Source organism: Nyctereutes procyonoides, unplaced genomic scaffold (assembly GCF_905146905.1).
Source record: "Nyctereutes procyonoides isolate TBG_1078 unplaced genomic scaffold, NYPRO_anot_genome, whole genome shotgun sequence".
Taxonomy (NCBI): Eukaryota; Metazoa; Chordata; class Mammalia; order Carnivora; family Canidae; genus Nyctereutes; species Nyctereutes procyonoides.
This window is the reverse complement of record NW_026575047.1, coordinates 60,039,656-60,056,642: the sequence shown is the minus strand read 5'-3', so window position 1 is coordinate 60,056,642 and position 16,987 is coordinate 60,039,656. Positions and strand designations below refer to the sequence as shown.

The 16,987-nt window shown below is 35.6% G+C and overlaps 1 protein-coding gene across 4 annotated transcripts in view; it reads left to right on the top strand.

The window, feature by feature from the left end:
- The window catches only part of HERC2 (HECT and RLD domain containing E3 ubiquitin protein ligase 2), a 235,293-nt gene that overhangs the window by 26,556 nt on the left and 191,750 nt on the right, over positions 1–16,987 (top strand). For all 4 annotated transcript variants that reach the window (XM_055326875.1, XM_055326874.1, XM_055326876.1 and 1 more), the window contains one exon: positions 10,801–10,938. In XM_055326875.1, coding sequence (XP_055182850.1) covers positions 10,801–10,938 — 138 coding nt within the window. The remainder of the gene's footprint in view (positions 1–10,800; positions 10,939–16,987) is intronic.

Genomic DNA, 16,987 nt, shown 5'->3' with positions numbered 1-16,987 from the left:
TTTCTTCCTTCAGAAACAGGTTCTCTGCTGTTTTTATACTTTTTTTCAAGCCCCAGCTAGTATCTTTATAATTGTTACTCTCAACTCTAGTTCTGTCAACTTAGTTATATCCATACTAATTAGGCCCTTGGCAGTCAGCGCTGCCTCTTGTTCTATTTTTTTGTGGTGAGTTTTTCTGTCTTGTCATTCTGTCTAGAGAATAATACTTGAAGAAGAAAACAAAATACTAAAATAGCAACAATGACCCCAGAGAATTATATACTAAACAAATCATAAGAGACCAGAAATCGACGAGAAAAAAAAAAGAATATAATCAGCTGAACAAAACAGAGTAACACACTAGATCTTGAGTGTATTTTGGTCTGTTAGGAAACTAGATCCCAAAATTGTAAAGAAAAATGACTTCTGTATACATAAAAATAAAATTAAATATAATGAAAGAATAGAACTGTAGCAGTGAAAATTAAAAAAAGATGTAAAAAAAAGAATGTAATCAGGCAGGTGAACAGAACAGAGCAATATGCTGAATTCTGGGTGTATTTTGGTCCATTTCTTAGAAGAAATGACATTCCAAAATTGAGAGAAAAGAAAAAAATATCCACAAAAATAAATACAATGAAAGGATAGAATGTAACTGTAAAAATTAAAGATTTAGTCTTTATAAAATAAGAAATTAATTGAAAAGCTAAATGAAAGTATTAAAATTGAAAGCCTAAAGAATTATTAGAACAAAACCACGAATTCTATGTACTATTTCCACCTAGCACTGGAGTTTTTGCAGTTCTGTGTGATAGGTAAACCTGGTCTTAGCTGGTTGTTTTTGCTGATCCTCTGGGGGAGGGGCCTGTTGTGCTCATTATCAGGTGTCTTTTCTGGGGTGGAATGGCACCCTCTTGCAAGGAGGTAGGGCTGAGTATAGGCTGCTCCAGATTGTTCTTTGTGGCTTTTGTTCCTCAAAGGCTTTCTGCACTGCTTTAGAGGATGAAAATAAAAGTGGTGGCACCCCAATTTCCAGGAGCTGAAAGATCACAGCTCCCTCTCTTTAGTGCAACCTCAGGGAAAAGCAGTCACTTTTGTCTCCCCTAGTCCTCTTCCACACTTTGTGTTCACCCAGCCTGTGACCATGCATTTTTATCACAGGTTGTTTCCAGTCTCCAAACTGCAGACTCTTGTGGCATGCACCCCATGCCACTCCTCCTGAGGGAAGGAGGAAGGTCTCAACTAGGTTCTGCCCCTTGCCGGGCCTCTGCTCAGAGAGTGGTTGCCCAACTGGCCCACAGGCCCACAGTTTGTGCTTTGTGGCAACACTGAGCTGAAAGCCAACTCCTGGGCTTCTAAAAGTTCTGATTTGTGCTCCACTCGTATATCACTTTTCAGTAGCTGGCTTACAGAGCCTCCCTTCCCCTGCAGTTCATTTTCTCATCAGATTCACTTCTCTGTACCTCCTGCCTTGCAGAAAGTGATTGTTTTTCTACGTGTAGAATTACACAATTCTTTTCTTAGATTTCTGGGTGAGTTCATAGATGTTCAGAATGATTTGATAGCTATCTAGCTGAATTCCAGGGACCAGACAAAACTAGGGTTCCCTACTCCTCTGCCATCTTCCTCTGAATCCCCATTATATAACATTTTAAAATTGGCTTCATTTACTCACTTGTTATATCTTTAGGATTCATTTACATTGTTGTATGTATCAACAGTTCTTTTTTTTTTAAGATTTTATTCATGAGAGAGACAGAGAGAGAGAGAGAGAGAGAGAGAGAGAGAGAGAGAGAGAGAGACGCAGAGATACAGGTAGAGAGAGAAGCAGACTCCATGCAGGGACCCGGATGCAGACTCGATCCTGGGACTCCAGGATCACACCCTGGGCCGAAGGCAGGCGCTAAACTGCTGAGCCACCCAGGGATCCCCCGTATCAACAGTTCTTTTTATTACTGAGTAATATTACATGATTTGAATGTACCACATTGTAGTTATCCATGCACCTACTAAAGGACCTTTTGGTTGTTACCTTTTTTTTGATAATTATAATACTACATTGAACATTTCTATACAAATTTTGCATGAGTATAGATAGTTTCCATTTCTCCAGGATAAATATTTAGTAGTGTGATTGTTGGGTTTTATGGTATGTATGTTTAATTTTATACAAAACTGCTGAATTGTTTTCCAAAGTGACTTTATCATTTTGCCTTCCCTCTAGAACTGTGTGTAGTGCCTGTTTTTCTGTATCCTTGTCAGCACTTGGTATTATCAGCACTTTTAATTTTCACTATTCTTACAATTATGTAGTATGAGCTCATGGTTTTAGTTTGCATTTCCTTAATGACACACGATGTGTATCTCTTCTTTGTTGAAGTTTCTGTTTACATCTTCTATTATTATAATAATATGTAACTATTATAATATTAATTAATAATTAATTAATAAAATAATAATTAATCAATAATATGTAATAATAATGTAATAATGTAATTATTACATCTATTAATTGGTTAATTAGGTTGCTTGTTTCTTTTTTTCTTCTTCAGTTTGAGATTTTTTTATGGTTTGTATTCTCATTACAGATCTTTTCTCAGATACAAGATTTATAAATATTTTCTCAGTGTAGTACTTTGTTCTTTTATTTTATTTTATTTTATTTTATTTTTTATTTTATTTTATTTTATTTTTTTTACTTTGTTCTTTTATTCTCAATGTGTATTTTATAATTTTTCTTTTATCGATTGTGCTTTTGGTCTCATGTCTAAGAATTATTTTGCCTAGTGTTTAGTGCCTGGTAATAAAGATTTTCTCCTATGTTTTCTTCTAAGAGTTTTATAGTTTTTATAGTTTTTCATTTTATCATTAGATCTTTGGTCCATTTTGAGTTAATTTTTGTATAAAGTATAAGGTTTGGGTTGAAGGTATTTCTTATTTTTCATATGGATATCTAGGTTTCCTAATACTATCCTTTTTCCATTGAATTGCTTTTGTATTTTGTAAAAAATGAATTGGCTCATTTTGTACATAATTCTTCCTGTTTCATTGATATGTGTCTATCCCTTTATTAATGCCACACTGATGACTGTGACTTTGTAGTATTAAAATTGATTCCTCCACCTTTATTGTTACTTTTTGTAACTTTCATTTATTTATTTTGCTCATATATAAATTTTACCATCAGCTTATTTAATATCTGCAAAAAGTCTTTTTTTAAATAATAAATTTATTGTTTATTGGTGTTCAATTTGCCAACATACAGAATAACACCCAGTGCTCATCCCATCAAGTGCCCCCCTCAGTGCCGGCCACCCAGTCACCCCCACCCCCCACCCTCCTCCCCTTCCACCACCCCTAGTTCGTTTCCCAGAGTTAGGAGTCTCTCATGTTCTGTCTCCCTTTCTGATATTTCCCACCCATTTCTTCTCCCTTCCCCTCTATTCCCTTTCACTATTATTTATATTCCCCAAATGAATGAGACCATATAATGTCTGTCCTTCTCCGATTGACTCACTTCACTCAGCATAATACCCTCTAGTTCCATCCACGTCGAAGCAGATGGCGGGTATTTGTCATTTTTAATGGCTGAGTAATATTCCATTGTATACATAAACCACATCTTCTTTATCCATTCATCTTTCGATGGACACCGAGGCTCCTTCCATAGTTTGGCTACTGTGGACATTGCTGCCAGAAACATCGGGGTGCAGGTGTCCCGGCGTTTCATTGCATCTGTATCTTTGGGGTAAATCCCCAGCAGTAATATCTGCAAAAAGTCTTGATGAGTTTTTGATTGGCATTGTGCTAAATCTATAGATCCGTTTGGGGAGAGTTAACATTATTACTATGTTTTGTTTTTCAGTTCATGAACATAGTATATCTCCGTTTAGTTAGGTAGTGTTTTATTTTTCATCAGAATTTCACACTTTACAACATACATTTCCTAAGTGTGTTGTACTTTGTTAGTGTGTACCTAAGTATTTACCTCTTTTGGGGCTATTGTAAATGTTTAAAATCTTTTTTGATTTCCAACTGATATTTCCAACATAGTATGTATCTTCTACATCGTATCTATTATGTAGAAAAGAGTATGTAGATGCTACTGTGTGTTCTATTTTTATGTGTTGACTTTCTCTCCTTTGTTTTTGCTATACTCACTAGGCAGGTCTTTTTTTAAATTTTTTTTATTATTATTATTATTATTATTATTATTATTATTATGTTTTTTTGTAGATTTCTTGGAATTTTGTTGAAGATAATCATGCAGTTTGTGAAGAGGAACAGTTTTTATCTTTTCTTCCAATTTTTCTTGCCTTACTGCATTGACTAGGACTTCTAGTACAGCATCAAATAGGGATGAAGAGAATGGGCATCCTTGCCTTATTCTTGATCTTAAGGGAAAAGCATTCTGTTTTTTACCATAAAGTGTGATAAACCGTAGGGTTTTGTAGAGACTCTTGATCAGGTTGAGGAAGTTTTCTTCTATTCCTAATTTGTTGAGAACTTTTGTCCTGAGTGGATGATGTATATAGTCAAAAGCTTTTTATAGATTGACAGTATCAAATATCAAGTGATTCTTACTTCTGCGGGGGGATTATTACACTGATTGATTTACAAATATTGAACGAGCATCGTATTCCTGGGATAAACTCCTCATGTTTATGGTGTATTATTCTTCCTATATATTGTTGGATTCAATTTACTGATATTTTCTGTTAGAATTTTGCGTCTATGTTCATGAGGTATATTTATCTATAGCTCTATTTTTTGTAAGATTGACTTTAAGATTTTTTTATTTATTCATGAGAGTGACAGAGAGAGAGAGAGAGAGAGAGAGAGAGAGAGAGAGAGAGAGGCTGAGAAACAGGCAGAGGGAGAAGCAGGCTCCATGCAGGGAGCCTGACGTGGGACTCGATCCTCGGTCTCCCGGCGGCACTGAACCTCTGAGCCACCTGGCCTGCCTGTATGATTGACTCTTGAACAACATGGGTTTGAACTATGCCTGTCTGCTTCTTTGCAAATAGTTTACAGTACAGTACTGTAAATGTATTTTTCTTATGTTTTCCTAACATTTTTTTTCTGTAGCTTATTTTATTGTAAGAATGTAAGATATAATACATATAACATACAAAACGTGTATTAAGTGGCTGTTTATGTTATCAGTAAGGCTTCTGGTCAACAGTAGGCTATTATTAGTAGTTAAGTTTTGGGGAAATCCAAAGTTATGTGCAAATTTTCAACAGTCAGGGAGTTGGTATCCTAGCTCCCTTGTTGTCCAAGGGTCAACTGTACTCTTGTTTGTCTAGTTTTGGTGTTAGAGTAATACTGGTTTTGTAAAAGGAGTTGGGAAATGTTTCTCCTGCCATTTTCTGGAAGAGATCATGTAGAATTGGTATAAATTTCTTTTGTAAATATTTAGTAGAATTCTCCATTGAAACTTCCCAGGTCTTGAGATTTCTATTTAGGAAAGTTTTAAATTCTGAAGTAAATTTCTTGAATAGTTATCATACAATTTAGCTTAACCAGTTCTTCTTGGGTGACTTATGGTAGTTTGTGATTTTGAACAACTGTTCTGTATCTAAGTTGTTATTTATGTATTTAGGGTTGGTGTATTCTCTTGTCCTTTTAATATCTGCACAGGCTATAGAGATATATCTCCTTCATTCTGGATATTTGTTAATTACTACCTTTTTTCCCTCTAGTAATCTTGTATAAGGTTTATTAATTTTATTGATCTTTCAACAAATCAGTTCTTAGTTTCATTGATTTGTTTCTGTTTTTGTTTTCAGTTGGTTTCTGCTCTTCATTATTCCACTCTTTCTGCTTGCTTTTGGTTTATTTTGTGTGTGTTTATTTTGGTTTATTTCTCTTTCTAATTTCTTAAGGTAGAAGTTTAAATTGTTGACTTCAGACCTTTTTTTTTTCTTTGCTAACATAAGCTTTTAATAATACAGATCTCCCTGAAAGTACTATTTTAATTGCATCCTACAAATTTTGATGTATTTTCATTTAATTTTTAAAAACTTCTCTTGAGACTTTGCATTACTGACCTGTGCATTACTTTGAAATGTGCTGTTTAATTTCCGAGTCTTTTTGCATTGTCTACTTATCTTTCTGTTATTATTGTTTTCTGGTTTAATGCCACATGGACAGGACACATGCTTAGTTGAGTGATTTCAACTTTTGTTAAGATTTGTCTTATGACCCAAGATGTGGTGTGTCTTGGTGAATAGTCATTGTGTACTTCACAGTTCTAGAGGCTACAATTCTGAAATCAAGGTGTCATTCTTTTTAGAATGCTATTTTGCTGTAGTTGGGTGGCTCAATGTGTAAAATGTTGATTGTATCCTTTTGGTTGATGATCATGATATTCAGTTCAGGCCTACTCTAATGACTTCATCTTAATTTGATCATCTGAAAAGATCCTATTTGCCAATAAGGTCACTCTCATAGATACTAGATGTTAGGACTTGAAAATCTTTTTGGGGGACAAAATTTAACCTGTAATAGGTCCCTTATTAAGCCAATTTGTAATTGCTAAATACTTAATTTCAATTACTTATTTATTGTGTCAGAGCATCCATGTCCACTATGGGATATTTCAGGGCAGTAGTTGCTATGACCAGGGAGAATTTAGGCAAGACAGTAGTTTTGATAGTTAAGGTAAGGCATTTGTCCTTTAGGTTATATGTAGTAATTTTCCTAAGGTTATAGGGGGTACTTTTTAAAATTTAGTGGGATCTTCAGGTGTAAATGTAATTTGAGCCCCAGGATTTACTTAAATCCACGAAGGTTTTCTGATTGGTGCTTTTTAGCAGATACTGAAGCTGAGTCACTACCTGTATCATAGAGGCACAAAAGCCCATCTGTCTTTTTGTTGTGTAAATTTTTTCAGTAAACTTTGAAGTTCCATTTGGGTCAAACTGTGGACCTTTATTTATTTCAATTTGATTTTTCCCCCCTCTAAGAGCTTTCGTATATATTGTCAGGGCTGTTGGCTTCCCCATGGCAGAGGGCTGCTTTATAAGACCCTGACTTACGTTGGGCTTGAATTTACCCCTTTGTTGTGCCCACTGCGGCCCTGGGTCTTTGTTGTGACAGAGGCATGGTAGTAGAGTGGCTGGCTCGGTGAACTGGTGCAGGGCCCACAGCCCAGAGCTGAATGCTTTGAAACTATCCTCTGCTGCAGCCTTGCCTTTTCTTCCTATGCAGGCCTCCTTTTCTCTCTCTCTCTCTCTCTCCTCCTTCCCTCTCTCCCTCTCCAAATGTTGTCAGTATTTTGAATTTCTAATCTTGTAGAGTCCGGGCTTTCATTTTCTGTCTCTGTCCAGTCACTTATAGTGGGGATCTTCTGACTGGTTATAAGGAGAGATTTGGGGTCCTGGTGACCTGCCTCTTCCTCTGTGGAATGCTAGTCATTCTCCATGGGGTTGGGATCCACATCTAGTAAAGTCATTTTGTTTATGCCTGGTTAGGAGCAAATGCGGTGACATAAGGAAGTGGAGGCCAAGTGTTCCATACAGACACTAGAGTTCGCTTGTCACATAGCAGGCTGAAGGTGGGCTTCTGAGCTTTCACTCATGGCAGAATTAAAGTTTAGAGACTTTGACTGACCTTATATGCCTAATTACTTATAAAAGATTGAAATTGGAGAATCATGTTTTCATTCCAGGACGCTTGTCTCATGCTTGTGCAAAAAAGCAAAAATTAGCAAATCCCTCTTGTTAATTAAAAAACTCAATAACAGGGGTGCTTGGGTGGCTCCCTTAATGTCTCCATTAGGTGTCTGCCTTTGGTTTAGGTCATGATCCTGGGATTTGGGATTGAGCCCTCCATCAGGCCTCCCTGCTTAGCGGTGAGCCTGCTTCCTTTGTCCCTCACCCCGCTCATTTTCTCTCTCTCTCTCTCTCTCTCTCTCTCTCTCTCTCTCTTTCTCTCTCTCAAATAAAATCTAAGAAAACCACCTCAATAACAGTTATTTCATTATTCAGTTTTTCCAAAAAGAGTAATTTGTAAAAAACGTAAGTGCAAAGTTATTTAGCCTTTCCTCTGACTTGTCTTATTTTTTTTTTAAGTTTTATTCTGTGTGGCCTTAATTTGTTATATTAAGAGTGGCTGTGGTATCTAAAACCACTGTTGTTGTTTGGTCAGTTGCATTTACATTTTGTTAGTAAAGTTTTATTTCCTGTGTCAGTGGTCCTTTATCATGGCTGAATATTAGAAATACCTGGGAATTAAAAATGCTAGTGCCTAGGTCCTACCCAAGACAAACTGAATTAGAATCTTAGGCAGTAGAACTCAGTTTTGGTATTTGAGGGGTGTGTGTGTGTGTGTGTGTGTGTGTGTGTATGTGTATGTGTATCCCTCACCCTGTGCTTCTGATGTACACTGAAGGCTGAGAACCTGATTCCAGAACCTGATTCCAAGCCTTTTTCTATGACTTCAGCAAATCAGTAGAGCTTAATTTAGAGGTGCTGTGTGATTTTTATATTTGTAATATATAAAAATTTAAGTATTACAAAAAATAATCTGTATTTAATGCACAGTTGGATATTTCTGTAAATAAGACAGGTACTGTTAGTCAACAGTCATTGCTGTGGCAGGAAGATGAAAGAATGGGACACATGAAGTGTGCCAGTGGCTAAGGCCCTTTCTTTAGCTTCAGGAGCTGAGGGTTGAGTTAATTATGCTTCACAGTTCCTGGCACACCATTTCAAATCCATCTTTTAAATGTTTTCCTTTCTAATATGTTTGTGTATCATTAGGAAACATGCTAATGTTAATGATGTATTTTTAGTTTGTGTAAATGGAATGTGTGATTCCTTAGCCCGAGTTTCTTCCCTTTGCCATTTAGTACTGTATTTTTAAGTGGTATTCATAGTGCATTGGACTGCTGAGGGTTTCTATCCTCTGAATTCCCCTAATTGTGGGCCTCTATGGGAGTTCTGTGAGCATAGCCAGGGATTAGAGGACCTTGCATGTAATTTGGAGGCACTTGTTGGCTGTTTAGTCTGGCTGTGTGAGGTCCACCCCTTTGGCCAGCTATGCCTAAAGGTTTATGTGCCCAGCTCCACATAGCTGCTGACATTTGACATTATTTAATTATCAAACAGATCATCGAAGGCAGGCTTACTTCCTGGCATGCGTTGTTCTAGGCACTTGGGATTTATCAGTGAACCAAACCAGATGAAACGGGAAAAAAATCCTGTCTTGGAGCTTATATTTTAGCTTTCTAACAATTGCCGATTTGGTGAATGTAAAGTAATATTTCATTGTTTTAACTTATATTTTTCTAAATAGAATTGGAGTATCTCTTCATATCATTAGTCAATTGGGATTCCTTCTGTTTGATATCTGATACTTCTCTTATAGAATGCAGCAGTTTTTTGATATTTGTCACTTGTTGGATTTAGTTATTTTTAGATACTTCTTACTGTTTGTAATTTTATAGAATCTCTTCCACAGATTAAATGTATATGTCTAATTATTTCATTAAGAAAATAATGAGCTCCTTTGAGGATAGGACACATTTATACTTCAAGGTTTAGGTTCTGTCTTTATTTGCATTATAAGGAGTTTCATGACATTTGTTCTTGACTGAAACTCTATTTTTTAATCTTATTTTATTACTTTTTAAAAAAGATTGTGTTTATTTATTCATGAGAGACACAGAGAGAAAGAGACAGACAGAGACATAGGCAGAGGGAAAAGCAGGCTCCCCACAGGGAGCTTGATCCCGGATCCTGGGGTCATGCCCTGAGCTGAAGGCCGATGCTCAACCGCTGAGCCACCCAGGCATCCCTATTATTTTACTTCTTAAAAGATTTTAAAATAAATGTATTTGAGAGACAGAGTGCAGAGCAAGAGAGAGAGAGAGACAGTGTGCGCGCGCGCGTGCGAGTGTGCGCTCAAGTACAAGCTGGGGAGGGGGTTGGGGGTAGGGGTAGAAGCAGACTCCCCACTGAGCAGGGAGACTGATGCAGCTGCATCCCAGGGCCCTGGGATCATGCCCTGAGCCCAGGTGCCTCTTGACTGAAACTTTAAATTGTCGGTGGCCCAAAGTCACAGTTTCCAACTTTTTTGTGTGTCCCAAAGCTCCTGAATCATACTTTGTCAATGATAGTGGTCCTGTATAGCAATGGTTCTCAGTTGATGGAATATGGCAATATATAGAGTTAAAAATGGTTTTTGAATCATGCTCCCATTTCACATCCTCTGTTCTTTTGGACACAGCAATTGGGGATCACTGAATAAAAGCAGTTCACATGAAATTCAATTAGGTAACATCAAGGACTAAGTTTATTAGTTGTGAAATGTGGTAGGAAATTGATGGAATATTTTAGAAGACCTGCTTCAAGGAAGAATTGGAATGATATGTAAATTTCTTTTTTTTTAAGGTTTTATTTATTTATTCATGAGAGACACAGAGAGAGAGAGGCAGAGACACAGGCAGAGGGAGAAGCAGGATCCATGCAGGGAGCCTGATGTGGGACTCGATCGTGGGACTCCGGGATCACGTCTTGGGCCAAAGGCAGGCGCTAAACTGCTGAGCCTCCCAGGGATCTCTGTGAATTTCTTTATTAAAGGGCTGCTAGATCATTTATTATTACTTCATAAAACACAGTGTACTTTTTGTGGTAGTGATTCATATTATTTTCTTGTAATCATCAAACATTCAACTAATGATGTAACTTAACCTTTCCATTTTTGGGAGGGACATTTGCAAAGAGACTGACAAGTGGATGCTACAATTTGAAAAGGAATTTATAGAATTTTTTTTTAAATTTATAGATTCTTAAAAAAAAATTTATTTTCCAGATGATGGTGTTGATACTCAAAGTGGAACAAAGAAAGAAGATCTGAATGACAAAGAGAAAAAAGATGAAGAAGAAACTCCTGCACCTGCATGTAGGGCCAAATCAATCCTAGAGAGCTGGGTGTGGGGCAAGCAACCAGGTATTATGAACTGAGATTCTGGTACTTTGGAAAGCTTGATCTGGCACCTCTCTTCTAGATACCATAGATGGATTTTGTTGTTGTTGTTACTGAATCTTAAAAGTTTAACTTAATTTTTTTCATATCATGGTAAACTCTATATACATACAATTTTTATATATACAGTCAGGGACATTAAACATGTTCACATTGTTTTGTAATCATCACCACCATCCATTTCCAGAACCTTTCATCTTCCCAAACTGAAACTCTGTACTTATTACATGGTAACTCCTTTTTCTTCCCTTCTCTTAGCACCTGGAAACCACAATTTTATTTTCTGTCTTTAGGATTTTGACTAGTCTAATTACCTGGAGTAAGTGGAATCATATAGAGTCTTTTTTGGTCTGGCTTATTTCATTATTTAGCATAATGTCTTCAAGGCTTATCCATGTTGTAGTATGTGTCAGAATTTCCTTCCTTTTAAAGGCTGAGTAGTATTCCATTATATGTATATATAACATTTTGTTTATCCATTTATCAAGGGGTATTTAGGTATTTAGGTTGCTTCCACCTTTTAGCTATTTTGAATAATACTGCTATGAGTTTATATAGAAGTTCTTCTTTCAATTATTTGTGTATATACTTAGGAGTGGAATTGCTGGATCTATGGTAATTCTATGTTTAATTTTTTAAGGACCTGGCAAATTTTTCCATAGTAGCTACACTATTTTATATTCCTACCAGCAATGTATGAGTGATCCTGTTTCTCTGTGTCCTCATCATCATTTGGTGTTCTCACTTTTAAAACATTTTTAGCTGTTTTGTTAGGTGTGGAGATACCTCATTGTGGTTCTAATTTGCAATCCCCTGTGGTTGTTTACCATCTGTGTATCTTTTTTAGTGGACTACCTGTTCATGTCTTTTGCCTGTTTTCTAGTTAGGTTTTTTTTTCTTTACTGTTGTGTTTTTGGAGTTCTGTACATATTCCAGATATTAGTCCTTTATCTTTTTTTTTTTTTAATTTTTTTTTTCAATTTTTTTATTCATTTATGATAGTCACACACACAGAGAGAGAGAGGCAGAGACACAGGCGGAGGGAGAAGCAGGCTCCATGCACCGGGAGCCCGACGTGGGATTCGATCCCGGGTCTCCAGGATCGCGCCCCGGGCCAAAGGCAGGCGCCAAACCGCTGCGCCACCCAGGGATCCCTAGTCCTTTATCTTATATATGGTTTGCAAATAATTTGTCTCACTTCATAGCTTATCTTTTCATCCTCTCAACAGTGTCTTTAGCACAAGAAAAGGTTTAAAATTTTAATAAATTTCAATGGATTTTGCTTCCTCCTCTTCCTTCTCCCTCATCTTATTCGGCTTCCTCTTCCTCCTCTTCCTCTTTGCCTATCCCTAGAACCTGAAGATTTTTCCCTATATTTTTTCTAAAAGTTTTGTAGTTTTATGTTTTACATATATGTTCTGTTCTATTTGAGTTAAATTTTGTGTGCAATATGGGTTTTAGGTCAAGTTTTTTTGTCTGTTTATAATAACTAATTGCTCCAGCATCATTTTTTGAAAAGGCTAACTTACTATCGTTCTATTGCTTCTGCACCTTTGTCAAGAATTAATTGAGTATACTTGTGTGGTCTATTTCTCATTTTTCTATTCTGTTTTACTAATCCATGTGTGTATCTCTCTGCCTATACCACACTCTTGTGTAGCTAAGAGTAAGTTTTAAAATCAGACTGGTTTTTCCCACTTTCTTCTTTTTTTCACATTATTCTAGCTATTCTAGTTCCTTTCCCTTTCCATAATAAATTATTTCTATATAGTTTTCTTGTATTCTGCAACCTGGCTGAATTGACTAGGAAGTTCTTTTTTTTGGATTTTCTACATAGACAATCTGTTTTATTTCTCCCTTTTCAGTCTGTGTGCCTTTCATTACATTATCTTTCCTTATTGTTCTGGTTAGGACTTACTTACTGTGTTTCCTAAGAGTGGTAAGAACAACTTTACTTTATTCCTGATCTTAGGGGGAAAACTTTCAGTCTTTTCATTATAATATTAGCATAGGTGAGGAAATTCCTGTCTATTCCAGTTTCCTGAGAGTTTTTATCAGAAATGAGGTGTTGAACTTTGTCAAGTGTTTTTTCTACATTACTTGATTTGTCATGTGATTTTTTTTTTTTTTCCGTTTCATTTGTTAATATGAAGGATCTGATGTTTGACTGCTAAACCATCTTTGCATTCCTGGAATAAATACCAGTTGTTGGTGATGTATAATTCTCTTTATATATTGCCTAATTCTACTTACTAATATTTTGATAAGGATTTTTGTGCCTATATTCATGAGAACAGTATTCTGTAATTTTTTTTTGTACTGTCTCTCTTTGGTTTTGATACCATGCTAATACTAGTTTCTTAAAATGAATCGAGAGTATTTCCTTTTCTATTTTCCAGAAAAGACCATTTAGATTCTGTGTTAATTCTATTTTAATATTTGCTAACATTCTCCAGGGAAGCAATCTGGACCTTGTGATTTCCTTTCTGAGATTTTTAAAATGATCAATTCAGTTGTCTTAATAGTTGTAGGTCAACTTAAATGATCTGTTTTATATTTGCTGAGTTGAAGTAGTTTGTATTTTTTGGGGAATCAGTTTATTTTGTCTAGGTTGTCTAATTTATACATGTAGAGTTCTACCTCTGTAATTATATGTAGTTCCTGTTTCTTTCTTGATAGTGGTAATTTATGTCCTTTTTTTTGGGTGTGTTTTGTCATTTCTGTTTAGAGGTGTCAATTCTATTGATTTTTTGAAAGAACCAGTTCTTTATTTCATTGGTTTTTCTCTATTTTTTTCCATTTTCATTCTCATTGTTTCTACTTTTAATTACTTTCATCTTTCTGCTTACTTTTTGTTTTATTTTGCTAGATTTTTCCTATGACCCATTTAGTACTATACATTTCTCTCACTTTATTTGCATTTTAATTCAGGTCAGTATATTTTTGCTTCCCTGTCTCTTTGACCCATGGATTATTTCAGAGTGTGTTTAGTTCCTAAGAGTTTCGTGATTTTTCCCAGTATTTTTCTGTTACTGATTTCTACTTTGTTTCCATTGTTTTGGATAGCATATTCTGTATGATTTCACTTCTTTTAAATTTGTTGAGGTCTGTTTTGTGGTGGGATATGATCTGTTTTGATACTTGTTGTGAATGATTGTGTATTCTCCTGTTGGCTGGAGTGTTCTAAATGTTGATTAGATGCTGTTGGTTATGGCATTCTTTTATATCCTTACTGATTTTCTTTCTCCCTTCTTTCTCCTCTCAGTTGTTGAGAGAAATGTTGAGGTCTCCAACTCAGACTATATAAATGTTTTTTTCCTCTTTTCAGGATTTTTTTTTGTGTGTGTCACATATTTTGCAGTTTGGTGCATGCACATTTAGAATTGTTATGCTTTATTGGTAGGTTGGCCATTTTCTTATTTTTTGTTGCTCTTTATTCCTAGTAATTATCTTTGCTCTGACGTTTATTTGATATAAATATACCCATTTTTGCTCTCCTTTGTTTACTCTTTGCATACTTTTTGTTTTCTCTCTTCATTTACTTAAAAAAAATATTTTTTAAAAGTAGGCTCCAAACCCAGCATGGAGCCCAACGTTAGGTTTGAACTCCTAACCCTGAGATCAAGACTTGAGCTGAGATCAAGAGTCAGATTCTTAACTGACCGAGCCACCCAGGCACCCCCATATCCATTTACTTTTAATTTGCCTATTTGAAATCATTTTCTTATAGATGGCAGAATTGGGTCATGTTGTTTTTTGGTTCACTCTACCAACGTGTCTTTTAACTGGTGTATTTAGACTGTTTGCATTGAATTTCATGTAATTATTGATAAATTAGAGCTTGAGACTGTTGTATTATGATTTCTGTTTGCTGTTTTTTTAATTTTTGTTTTGTTTATGCTGCCTCCCTATAGTTTACTTGAGCATTTTTAGAATTCCATTTTGATTTATCTATAGAGTTTTTGAGTTTATTTTTTTGGAGTAGCCTTTTTAGTGGTTTGTCTAATTAATACATTATATATACATAACTAAGCAGTTTCCGGTTGTGTCATTTAACTAGTTTGATTGACATACAGAAACCTTACTTCCCTTTATCCTTTTCTGTTCATATGATTGCCACAAATATTTCTATTGGTATTTATAACCACATTTAGCAATATTATAATTTTTGGTTAAGGCTTCAGACATGATTTAGAAAAGTCAAGAGATGAAGAAAAGTCAAGAGATGAAGAAAAGCCTATTGTATTTACCCATGTGTTATTTACAGTGTTCTTCCTTCCCGAGTGCCAAGGTTTTCCTTTTATTATTTCCATTCTGTTTAGAGAACTTTCTTTAGCCATTCTTTTAGTGTAGGTCTGCTGATGACAGATTTTCTTTTCCTTCATTTGAAAATGTTTGATTTTTCCTTTCATTCCTGAAGGACATTTTTGCTAGATTTAGGGTTCTGGATAGACGATTCTTTTTTTCATCATTTCAGAATATTTTGTTGCTTTTAGCTGTTGTCCATGGCTTCTTATAAAAAATTTGCTATTACATGAACTGTTATTCTACCACAGTTAAAGTTTTTTTTTTTTTTTTTGCTGCTTTTAAGATTATTATTATTTTTTTTTTGTCTTTAGTTTAATTATAATGAATCTTCATGTGGATTTCTTTGGGTTCATCCTGTTTGGAATTTGCTCACCTTCTTGAATTTGTAGATTTATGTCTTGCTAAATTTGGGAAGTTTTCAGTCTTACTTCTTAGAATACTTTTCAACCCCACCCCATTCTTTAATGACCAGAGTTCAATGAGAAGAATGTTAGATCTTTTGTGACATTCTCACAGTTGCCTGTGACTGCTCATTTTTCCTTTTTATAAAATGAGATATAATAGATATATAACATTGTTAGTTTCAGGTATGCATTGTAAAGATTTATTTCTGTATATAGCACAATGATCATCACAGTAGTTCAGTTACAATCTGTCATCATATATAGTTAAAGAATTTCTTTTTCTGTGATGAGAACTTTTAAGATCCACTCTCCTAGTAACTTGCAAATATGCAGTGCAGTATTATTACCTATAGTCACTGTGTTGAACATTACGCTCCTATGACCTATGTTATAACTAAAAATTTGTACCATTTGATCCCCTTATCCATTTCGCCTTCTCCTTCAACCACCCCATCCCCTTGCCTCAGGCAACCAGCCTGTTCTCTGTATCCTTAAGCTTGGTTTTGTTTTTTAGATTCCATATACAGGTGAGAGCAGATAGTATTTATCTTTTTGTTTCTGCATTTGAAAAATTTAAATTCAATTTACATATAATGTATTATTGGTTTCAGAGGTATAGGTCAGTGATTCATCAGTCTTTTTTTTTTTAATTTTTTTTTTTAATTTTTATTTATTTATGATAGAGAGAGAGAGGCAGAGACACAGGCAGAGGGAGAAGCAGGCTCCATGCACCGGGAGCCCGATGTGGGATTCGATCCTGGGTCTCCAGGATCGCGCCCTGGGCCAAAGGCAGGCGCCAAACCGCTGCGCCACCCAGGGATCCCTCATCAGTCTTATGTAATACCCAGGGCTCATTACATCACATGCCCTCCTTAATGTCCATCACGAAGTTACCCCATCCCCAGACAACCTTTTTTTTTTTTTTTAAGATTTTATTTATTTATTTATTTGAGAGAGAGAATGAGCCCGAGCAAGGATAGGGGCAGAGGAACAAGCAGACTGGGGGCTTGATCCCAGAACCCTGAGATCATGACCTGAACTGAGTCAGACGTTTAATGCAGACACTTAACTGACTGAGCCACCCAGGTGCCCCTTATGGTATTTATCTTTTTATGTCTGACTTATTTCACTTAGCATAATGCCCTCAGAGTCCATCTATATTGTTACAGATGGAAGGATTTGCTTCTTTTCTGTCTCAATATTACATTGTGTATATATATATACATATATACATATATACATATATACATATATATATATACACACACACATATATACTATATTTTCTTTACCCATCTGTC